Source organism: Amphibalanus amphitrite, unplaced genomic scaffold (assembly GCF_019059575.1).
Source record: "Amphibalanus amphitrite isolate SeventyFive unplaced genomic scaffold, NRLGWU_Aamphi_draft 000045F_arrow, whole genome shotgun sequence".
In the NCBI taxonomy this organism is placed as follows: Eukaryota; Metazoa; Arthropoda; class Thecostraca; order Balanomorpha; family Balanidae; genus Amphibalanus; species Amphibalanus amphitrite.
The window spans coordinates 1-10,492 of NW_024881541.1; the positions used below are offsets into that span (position 1 = coordinate 1).

Here is a 10,492-nt window from a genome sequence, read left to right on the forward strand (position 1 = left end):
TCTTCTCTCTCTCTATGTATCTCTCTCTCTCTCTCTCTTCTATCTCTCTCTCTGTCTTCTCTCTCTCTCTGTCTCTCTCTCTGTCTCTCTGTCTCTCTGTCTCTCTGTCTCTCTCTCTCTCTCTCTCTCTGTCTCTCTCTCTCTCTGTCTCTCTCTCTCTCTCTGTCTCTCTCTCTCTCTGTCTCTGTCTCTCTCTCTCTTCTGTCTCTGTCTCTGTCTCTCTCTCTCTCTCTCTCTCTCTCTCTCTCTCTCTTCTCTCTCTCTCTCTCTCTCTCTCTCTGTCTCTGTCTCTGTCTCTGTCTCTGTCTCTCTCTATCTCTCTCTCTCTCTCTCTCTCTCTCTCTCTCTCTCTCTCTCTCTCTCTCTCTGTCTCTGTCTCTGTCTCTGTCTCTGTCTCTGTCTCTGTCTCTGTCTCTGTCTCTGTCTCTGTCTCTGTCTCTGTCTCTGTCTCTGTCTCTGTCTCTCTCTCTCTCTCTCTCTCTCTCTCTCTCTCTCTCTCTCTCTCTCTCTCTCTCTCTCTCTCTCTCTCTCTCTCTCTCTCTCTCTCTCTCTCTCTCTCTGTCTCTCTCTCTCTCTCTCTCTCTCTCTCTCTCTCTCTCTCTCTCTCTCTCTCTCTCTCTCTCTCTCTCTCTCTCTCTCTCTCGCTCGCGCGCGGCGGGTTGTCGGGGTCCCGCTCGGTCAGTGACGTCACCCTGCGCGGCACGTATGCGCGGTGGCCATACACCATAAGGCTGCATACACCTTTACGTTCTATATTCTGGGTAACAGGTATTGGTAATTATCGCTCAGGAACGTACTGGGTGTCTGGGATACTCTTCACAGTAGGTGGAGCCAGTGGTCTGCGTGAGCGTGAAATTTCGTCTGAACTGTCGGCTGCCTGATTTTGAGGCTGCCAACTCTTCTGACTGACCGCGCTGCCCTGCCGTGCTGACAAATTGTCCAGCCCCGCTGACTGTCTGCCCTGCTGACTGTCTGCCCGGGCCTCCCCAAGTGACAAAATGTCTTGTCCCGCTGACTGGCTGCCCAGCCCCGCTGCCTGACAAAATGTCCTGTCGCGCTGACCGGCTGCCGGCGCTGTATGTCCTGTCGCGCTGACCGGCGCTGTATGTCCAGTCGCGCTGACCGGCGCCGTATGTCCTGTCGCGCTGACCGGCTGCCGGCGCTGTCCGCGCAGACGCCCTGTTCGCTCTGTGGAGTACGGCCGAGGCGGAGACGCAGCTGTGCTACTACGGGCTGTCGGGCGCCGCCGACGCCGCCGGCTGGGCCGAGGTGGCGCTGGAGCCGCCGCCGCCGGCCGTGCTGCCGGCCGCAGCCGAGCACCTCAGCCAGAGCTACTTGCGACACATCTTCCACCCGGGCAGGTGGGACAGCGGGACGGGACAGTGGGGGACGGGTGGGACAGCGGGACGGGACAGTGGGGGACGGGTAGGACAGCGGGGACCGACAGTGGGGGACGGGTGGGACGCGGGGCGGGACTGTGGGACGGGACTGTGGGGGACGGGTGGGACAGCGGGACGGGACTGTGGGGACGGGTGGGACAGCGGGACGGGACTGTGGGGACGGGTGGGACAGCGGGACGGGACTGTGGGGGACGGGTGGGTCAGCGGGACGGGACGGGTGGGACGCGGGGCGGGACACAGGTCCGCTGACGGTCGGCCCGCCCGGCAGGTTCCAGCTGAGCACGCTGCAGCGCGCGGTCAGTATCCGCAGCCGGGTGGCCTGCACCGAGACGGACGCGCGCCGCCTCCGCGCCGCCGTGGTGGCCGCCGTCGAGGCCGACATCCAGCGCTCGGTGCCCGACTCTCAGTCTCAGCTGACCGCCGACCAGTTTGCCGAGCTGACGCAGGCGGCCTGGGAGTCGCTCTACTCGGCCTGTCTGCAGTACCACCAGGCCGACACCAAGCCGATGGGCCTGTGCGCAGACGCCGGCTCTGGCCAGGTGTGTGTGGTGCGCCGGGCGTTGGTCAGCTACCTGCGGCCGGCCGGCCTGCTGGAGCGGCTGTGGCTCTCGGAGCTGACGGAGCCCGAGGACCTGTGCGCGCCCGACGACCGCCTGCAGGCCGACGTGGCGCGCCTGGTGCAGTGCTGCCGGCTGCTGGAGGGCCACCTCTCGGAGCAGCTGTGGGCGGCCGTGCGACAGGACCTGGCGCACCTGGTGCCGCCGGACGCGATTGCCGCCTCGGTGGTGGCCAAAGTGTCGGAGGAGCCGACGGCCGAGTTCGCCGCCTTCCGAGACCTGCTGGCCGAGCGGCTGGCCGCCATGGACTCGCTGTCGGCCGCGCTGGCCAGGCTCGTCGAGTTTCTGCAGGTACGTGCAGACGGCGGACGGGTGGGGTCATTGCGCCCGCTGGAGTGGCGGCATTAAAGGGACTATCCCACCTTCTAAAATGTTGTTAAAACCAGTCAAATTGTGCCCGACTTTATAGATTGGATGACTAGGAACACGGTTCTGGCATTTATTTTTCATTAAACATCTTAGGCTTCCCATATTCCAAACACAAACTTTCAAATATGTGACGTCACAGCCCAAAATTACCTCCTTCCCCAGGCCACATTACTGTCATAAAGCTGATTCTTTTTACTCTGTAGGCACCACAACAAAGTTCAGACCAAGTTTTAAGCGATTTTTCAACGAACAAACCCATTTAAATCAGAATGACTAAACGAGGTGACGTCACACTAACGGTCGCTCCATGTTGAAGATAGGGCCTTGCGCAAGGCCCATTTTCAAATGAAGGGAACGAATTTCTTCAACACCAAGAGGCCGCGGGGGTTGCAACCTAGATAGATAGTGGTTTCTGAACCTCGCCGCAAACTTGGCTATCTCAACTCAAACCCCGTGTTAACCCGCGAGTTGCTGGGGGGGGCGTTAAACGCCCCCACTTTTTTCGCCGGGTCATAGCATAAAAACGGCGCGCCGCAGGCGCGCCAAATTTTGGGTACCTGTAGGGAATTGATAAAAGTTTATTGTGACAAAGTTTCAAAAAAATCGGTCGGAAATTTTTTGAGATATCGAGGTTTTAGTGACGTCATGATTTCTGAGTTTTCGACCAAAAACGGCATATGTTCAAAAAATCATATAAAATCACAGAATAGACATACAGACATGCCGTAAACGCCATTAGACTGCCAATACCATGATCAATCAAATGGCTATCTTCGATTATTGATTATCGCTCCGCATTTTCCATAATCTTGAACTGAATCTTGGCAATTTTTCGTGACTACTTCACGACCATGATACATGCATTTCTTAAATTGAACTTTTTGAGCCAAACACGTACACATATGATAAAATGAATGTAACCATCGTGTTCTACGCCCCAAATTACCTATAAAACATGTGTCACAGGCTGCGAATATCAGTTTTGATTTTTGGGGATATGTGCCTACCCGGTTGACCTGACCTTGACCCTGACCTATGCTTGACTGACCCCTACATGGAGCTGACACTCTTGTAGGCCTTATATGATGGATTGTGCACCGTTTGGACAGAGTTTATGACGAGAGGCGCCCATTGCGAAGTCCTGAAGTCCATGCTACTGAAAGCCCGATTTCAGGTGTTTGACCTGACCTTGACCCGACCTGTGACCTCAAAATCCAACTTTAAGGTACTCATCTGAAGCGTCTCGTCGCGCTCTTTCGTTTGCCGCCTCGTGCGTTTCGCTGCGCCTATTGGTTCTCGAGTTATCGGCTGGGGGCGTTTAACGCCCCCCCCCCCCAGCAAACGGTGGGTGGCGAAATACCCCAGCAACTGCCGGGTTAAAGGTGGGATAGTCCCTTTAACGCTGGAAATACTAGCAGACCTTGGGGCGCGGGGTAGGATATGATTCTGCATCTGACTGACTGCTTGTGCTCCGTGATGTTGTATGTGTGGCGCGGTCGGGCGACTGACGTGCGGTCCGTGTCGGTTTGCCGGCTGCCAGGTGGACGGTGGCCCGCTGCCGCCGGCCGAGGGCGCCGGGCCGGCGCTCAGCAGCCGGCTGGGCACCGGCCTGCTGGCGGCCACCGTGCGCCAGACGGTGCGCCTCCGGTTCAGCGTGGCCACGTCGCTGGTCCTGCTGCAGACGCTGGCGCTGAAACTCAGCGAGCGTTGCCGACTGCAGGCCGAACACGAGAGCTACATCAGGGCGCGCTTCCTGCCGGAGAGCGTTATACAGGTGCGGCGGGCGGACGGCGGGCGGGTGGGCGAATCACCCCAGAATCACCTGGGGTGACCGTAAAGCGTTCACTGTTCAGCGTTGATGATAACCGCAGGCTGTTTGAAATGAGCAAACACCATTCGTTAGATTTTTTTTGACGGATCAGTCTTGGGTGGGAGGGTGTTTAGCATAGCTGGCCGCGAATCGAGACATTTTGACCGGGGCCTGGACGCAATAAAGCAGGAGATATTGATGGAGAGTGGACCTGACCCTCGCCTTGGTGGGGGTCTCAGCCAGCGTCGCCATGGTGGTGGGGGAGGGGTAATTGTATTTGGCCACACCCAATTAACTGGAAAGTAAGAGAGCCAGAAAGACGCAGAAAAATAGCAAGATATAGCTCGCTATAAGATCTTTCAGAATTAAAGAGATTATTTTTCTATCAGGCCATCACTGAGTTCACTGGAGGTCATAAAATATAAAATTATCATAAAAATTTTCTTGATTTTGACAATTTTCACAACTCGGCATGTAACACCTCATGAATCAAAAGAGCCAGGCGTCTCGGAAAAACGCATTCGATAGCCCCTCCAAAGCTCTCGCTTACATTCCTCGACATATTTTGACCTCAGGTGAACGGTTTGACCCACATAGAGCAAAATCCACCAAAATATATTTGAGGAAGCAATTTTGCCAACAATTCTAAAGATAATTGTCTGACTTTCATTTTGCCACCACCGTGTTTCTTATGTCGGGACGCATCGATTGACGGATAATATTAATTTGAGCTGAAACTGTCAATTTCAAAATTTGACCTCAGTTCCAGGTCATGACCTGATTGTTAAGGTCGTGCTGCTTATCAATGATCCGTATCGGTATCCTGAACACATTCCAGGTATTTCGTCTCTCTACTATGTCTCCATCAGAAGTTGTACAAAAAAAAAAAACTGGTAAAAAAGCAAAGGCCTTTTGTGACCTAGCATGACCTTTTGAGTGACCGCTGGCAGGGTTGGGCTTAAGCTGGCTGAAATTGAATTGATGCCAGCCAGTGGCTTTTATTGATTTGCGCCGGTTTAAACCGGCATGAATTAATAAAGGCCAGTATGTAACCAACATCAAAAGCAAACAAACCCAGACTGGCATAGGTAATGCCCGCCAAGCGTCGTACCTTTCTTTTCGAACAGTTCCATCTCACAGATAGTCGGCACCGGCAGCTAGAAACCAAATGCTCGTTGACGGTACAATGTGGTGCTGTTTTTTTTTCTCAAATACGCAGCCATTTATTTCTATCATGGGCGTAGGAACCTCACGAAAAGTGAGGGGGGCAGCGAAACTTCAATGTCACTTTTTGGGAGCCCCAATACCCCTATGAATAAATTCCTTGCAGTTTTGTGCTCATCACACCTTGCTGAACCATTTCCTGCTCTTAGTTATGTATTTAAATCAAAAATAAAGATTTTACTTTAAAAAAGGCTGAAAAGGTGGGGTCACGCCCCCCCCCCCTGTTCCTACGTCTATGTTCCCTATGTATAAGATGCACAGAACGCATTGCCGTGGGCCTTGGTGTCTAGGCATGTGTAGGTGCCAACTGCTAATGTTGGCTGAGTACGTAGGCACCGAGTGTCCCAGCTTCTTTTGTTCCTTTCAACTGACAGAAACAGAAGTCATCTGCCACGCATATTGACCGATTGTCCCAGTTCCGTTGGATGATTCCCACTCGATTTGAATGCATTATCTTATGTCGATCTGAGCCGTGTCATGACAGTTGCATCTCAGTTTTTTTTTTCTAATGCGTGGCTATACGGTCATCCTACTGTCCATAATCCATATCGCATTGTCATGGTGTATTTTTTATCATGCCGCTATCAAAACTTTCAGTCAGTTTCGGGTCTATGATGAATATTTCACGAAGCAAGCAAAACGAAACGTACTTTCGAAGATAACACTAAACCTTCTGTGGCTACTGGAAAAAATCACTTTACGACAAAAAAAGTCATAAGTGGCTTTTATTTTCTTGAGGTAAAGTGGTTGAAATCAGTGTGGCATAAATTAATTTTTGCCATCTGGCCGGTTTGAACCATGATGTAAGCCGGTTTAACCCGCGCCCCACTGGGGTCTGCGTATAACACGCCCTACTGGGGGGGGGCTATTTATAGCCCCCCCCCCCTCCTAACTCCGAAACTACTGGGCCGATCGTCAAAATTCAAACGGCGTCTGATAGCCCCGGAAAAACTGTCGAGCGAAACCTAATTTCATTGACCTCGAGGTCACCGATGACGTCACAGGTCAGGTCAAAGTAAAAATTATTAGCATTTTGGCTTGTTCACGTTTTGGGCTCTGGCCGCCGTCTTACAAGTCAGGTCAGGCTCATTTTTGGATCACACACTCGTGAACAGATGCTCTAGATACCCTGAGGGTACCAAACTTGTACTTTGATTTTCAGGTCAAGGTCAGGTCATCACAGGTCACGAAAATATTATATCATGAGTCGGTCACGTGACACATGTTTTATGGTCCATTTAGGTCTGAGATTCCGAATTTGATGTCGTCTGTGTCATTGGAGGTCATTTTGAGTCGAATTTAGCTTAGGTCAGGTCACTTTCAGGTCAAAAAAGGTCAAATTTTGAAGTTGAAATTTTTCAACAAAAAAGGTGTCTATTGGATGCAGTGTGAGCTCAGGAACACGATGGTGCTATTCATATTGGCGTACGATGTCAAATACGTGCTGAAAAATTGATTTGAAAAATTAATAATTGTGAATTTTTTGCAATAATGCGTAAAACTTGGCCATTTTTGAAGATATTTAGCTAAAACTTGCTAGAGTTAGTCATAATAATGCGTTCTATCACATATATTCCGGTTTTTTCGAAAAGTCAAAAACTTTTTGGAAAAAAAATGTAAAAATATAATTTTTGGATTTTATTATATCAAATTTTCCAAATTTTCAAAATTTCGAAAATCCGAGATAGCAGTTTGATAGCGCAGTCTATTCTGAGTCCTCTCATGCAAAGAAATTGGATCTAGCTTAAAAACTGAGCTCTTGGGAGCGATTGCCGTGGTTCAATGTTTTGCGTCGAAATCGGCCGAACATTACGTCACTTTGACGTCATTTCCGGCCGACCTATAGTATATACGAAGTTCAGATTTTGACACAAGGTGTCAAATTGATGCAGCCTAAGGTACTGAAAGTTTGGCGTCGATACGTCAAGCGGTTCGGAAGTTATTGCAGAAAAACGGGAGGGGGGGCTATAAATAGCCCCCCCCCCCCCCCAGTGGGGCGCGGGTTAAACCAGGCCCTGACTGAAATTGGCCAACCCTTCACCGCTGGACATCAGCTCCGCCGTGTCACTGCATATGGTTAAAACGGTCGTGTTTCTGTAAATGGCTTGTGATTGTCACGCTTTTGTGAAAAGTATTAGGCCTTTGTGCTTTCCTCCCATAGTCTTATAATGTTTCACAATTCTGACCTGACTTCAGGTCTCAGATAGGAAAACCCCGAGATAAACATAATGCAAGTTGAAGGTGCGAAGTTCTAGAACAGAGGCTGTAGGACTGACAGAATCGCAGGTTTTTACGGGCATGGTTACTTAACTTGACCTAGTGACCTGACCTTAAGTGACCTAAAAAACAACAAATTTACATACGATGCAAAATTGATGGATTGTAAGCTACACTAATTTTCGCGGCGCTACGTGCCGTGGTTTTCTTTACATACGCAAAAAAAAGTGTGGCTAAAAACGATTGTGCCCCCCCCCCCCCAACCCGAGCGGAGGCATGGTGATTTGATGTTTGGCCAATTGAAAATGTGAATGCCGTCTGTCAATATGTGTGGCTTATCGTGCGCTGTGTTGAAGGTAGCGTTCTGTCTGACCCTGCCCCCTGCCCATCCAGGTGCAGGCGTATTTCGCGCTGCTCTGGCTGTCGGAGACGCCCGCTGAGGCCGTCTCCGGGGACAGTCAGGAGACGGCGCGCCGGCAGCTGGCGGCGCTCACCGTCCAGGAGGCGCCGCCGGCGGCCGCCGCCGCCGTCTCGGTGGCCGCCGGCCGGCTCAGCTTGCTGGAGCTGTTCGCGGCGGGCGCGGGCGGCGCGGCGGCGCGGGCCGCCTCCGGGCCGGCGGCCGGCCTGCACTCTCTGCCGGAGCAGGCGGCGGCGCTGCTGCGCCTCGTCTGGCCCGGCGGCGCCCACAGCCAGCTGCCCGAGCTGCTGCTCGCCTCCTGCCAGCACGCGGCGCTGCGCGAGTACGTGCGCCTGCACTCCACCTGGTGCGACCGCAACTCGGCGTCGCGGTGTCTGCTGCGCGGCCTGGCGCTGCTCAACCTCGGACAGCCGGACAAGGCGTGCGACGTGCTGGTGGCGTCTGCCGACTCGGTGGGCCTGGACGAGCCGCTGCTGGCGCGCCTGCTGCGGCTCGACCCGGCGCCCGACGAGCCGCACTCGCGCCTGCTGGTGCGCTACTACCTGCGCGTCATCCGGCTGCTGGAGCTGCACCACCTGCCCGACTACGTGCTCGAGCTGGCCTCGGCCGGCATCGCCGTGGCCGAGGAGGCCGACCCGAACGTGGCCACCCTGTGGGCCATCGCGTTCAAATACCACCTGCGGCTGGGACACGTGCAGGAGGCGTACGCCGCCATGACGGGCAACCCGGACGCGTCCAGTCGTGGCGACTGCCTGCACCAGCTGGTGGTGACGCTGCACGAGCGCCGCCAGCTGGCCACGCTGGTGCAGCTGCCCTACGTGGACATGCTGGGTGACGTGGTGGCCATTCTGGAGAACCGCGCGCGCGCGGCCGACCCGCTGGCGCCACAGTTCTACGACGTGCTGTACGCGTTCCACGTGGCGCGCTCCAACTATCGGAAGGCGGCGGCCGTCATGTACGAGTGGGCGCGCCGGCTGGCCGGGGAGCCGGCCGGTCTGGCGCGGCAGGCGCGCTGCTACCTGGCCTGTGTGAACGCCCTGCAGCTGGTGAGCGCCGAGTACGCGTGGATCGTGCGGCCCGAGGTGGAGGAGCGCGGCGCGCCGGCCGTCACCGTGCTCACGCTGGACGAGATACGGCGGGAGGCCGACCTGGTGGCCGCCCAGCTGCGCCTGCGCGAGTGGGAGGCGCGCGACGGTGGGGGGGCGCCGCCGGCCGGCGTCTCGGCGCTCTCGGCCGAGGAGCTGCTGGCGCGCCTGGTGGCCGCCCGGCTCTACACGGACGCCGTGCAGGTGGCGCGCGCGCACCGGCTCAGCGCCCAGCCCGTCGTGCGTGAGCTGGCCGCTGCGCTGGCCTCTGGCGCGCCCGACGGCTCCGCCTGGCAGTGGCTGGGCCGGTGCCAGCTGCCGGCCGGCGCGGCCGGCGCCGGCTCGGCCGCCGAGCAGACGGCCGCCCTGCTGCGGCACGTGCTCGCCGACGCGCCGGCCGGCGACACGCGCCTGCTGCGCGCCGCCGCCGAGCGCTTCCTGCAGCTGGGCCGGCCGCTGCCCGCCTGGCTGGCGGCCGACTACGAGCGCCGCGCCGCCGCCGAGCTGGGCCGGCTGCTGCTGCGCGCCGGCCAGCTGGAGGCGGCCGGCCGGCTGCTGGTGCGTCTGCTGGAGGCGCTGCTGGGCGCCGGCCCGGAGCGGTTCGGCGCCGGCGCACTGCACGCCGCCGCGCCGCCCGTCTGGCTGCCCTACACGCTGGTGGACCAGGTGCGCGCCGAGCTGGCGGCGCACCGCCACAGCGCCGCCTACGCCGAGCTGCACCGCCAGCTGGACGGGCGGCTGCTCACCTACCAGCAGACGGTGCAGCGCGTGTCGCGTGACATGGCCGCCGTGCGGTAGGCGGCGCCCGGCGCCGGCCCGCCCGCGGAGCGCGCCCCAGAGCGGCCGGCTCATCCTCGGCGGGCGAACCGGACGCACTGCAAGCTAAAGGCTAAAGGCAAGCTAACTGGCATTGTGGCCGCCGGAAGTCTGTCAATGTCAGCGGATAATGACCGTCGAATATCCTAAGCTGCTGCGTGACGAGCATCTTTGAGCGTTGGAGATCTCAGATGGCGAACCGTGGGATGGCTGATTGCCTGCTCTTTGCCGCGAGTTCCTGGCCTGTCAGTACGCAGAGCCGTTACGGAGCGTTCATTCATGTCCTGAAAACTCTTCAGCCGACTCATGAAATACACAAATGCATTGTAGGTCGTTTGCTGTTGCGATAGGATTCAGTAGCGCACTCTATCTAGCGGTGGCGGTGGGCGCCAGCAGCCCGGCCCCTGTCAGAACGGTACATGACAGGGGGCGCTGACCGGTCCCTGTCAGAACGGTACGCGACAGGGGGCGCCTGGTCGCTGGTGCATGGTCGGGTTGCAGGCAAAAATATGTATCGGCGCATCGCTGAAGTATGT

The 10,492-nt window shown here is 56.2% G+C and overlaps 1 protein-coding gene across 1 annotated transcript; it reads left to right on the forward strand.

Annotated features, from left to right (window-relative positions):
• Positions 1–1,170: 1,170 nt before the first annotated feature.
• LOC122377487 (nuclear pore complex protein Nup160-like) lies at positions 1,171–10,286 on the forward strand. The gene is made up of 4 exons (XM_043357546.1): positions 1,171–1,361; positions 1,669–2,308; positions 3,927–4,160; positions 8,031–10,286. The coding sequence occupies exons 2-4, from the start codon at positions 1,907–1,909 to the stop codon at positions 9,936–9,938; spliced, it is 2,544 nt and encodes an 847-aa protein (XP_043213481.1). The 5' UTR covers positions 1,171–1,361; positions 1,669–1,906; the 3' UTR covers positions 9,939–10,286.
• The last annotated feature ends 206 nt before the right edge of the window (positions 10,287–10,492 follow it).

What these genes read in the sequence shown, in the direction of transcription:
- LOC122377487 (XM_043357546.1), top strand. Translation starts at nt 1,907, where the DNA reads ATGGGCCTGTGCGCAGACGCCGGCTCTGGCCAGGTGTGTGTGGTGCGC. An exon ending in GGCTCGTCGAGTTTCTGCAG is followed by an intron (nt 2,309 to 3,926) that starts GTACGTGCAGAC and finishes GCCGGCTGCCAG; the next exon opens with GTGGACGGTGGCCCGCTGCC. An exon ending in TGCCGGAGAGCGTTATACAG is followed by an intron (nt 4,161 to 8,030) that starts GTGCGGCGGGCG and finishes CTGCCCATCCAG; the next exon opens with GTGCAGGCGTATTTCGCGCT.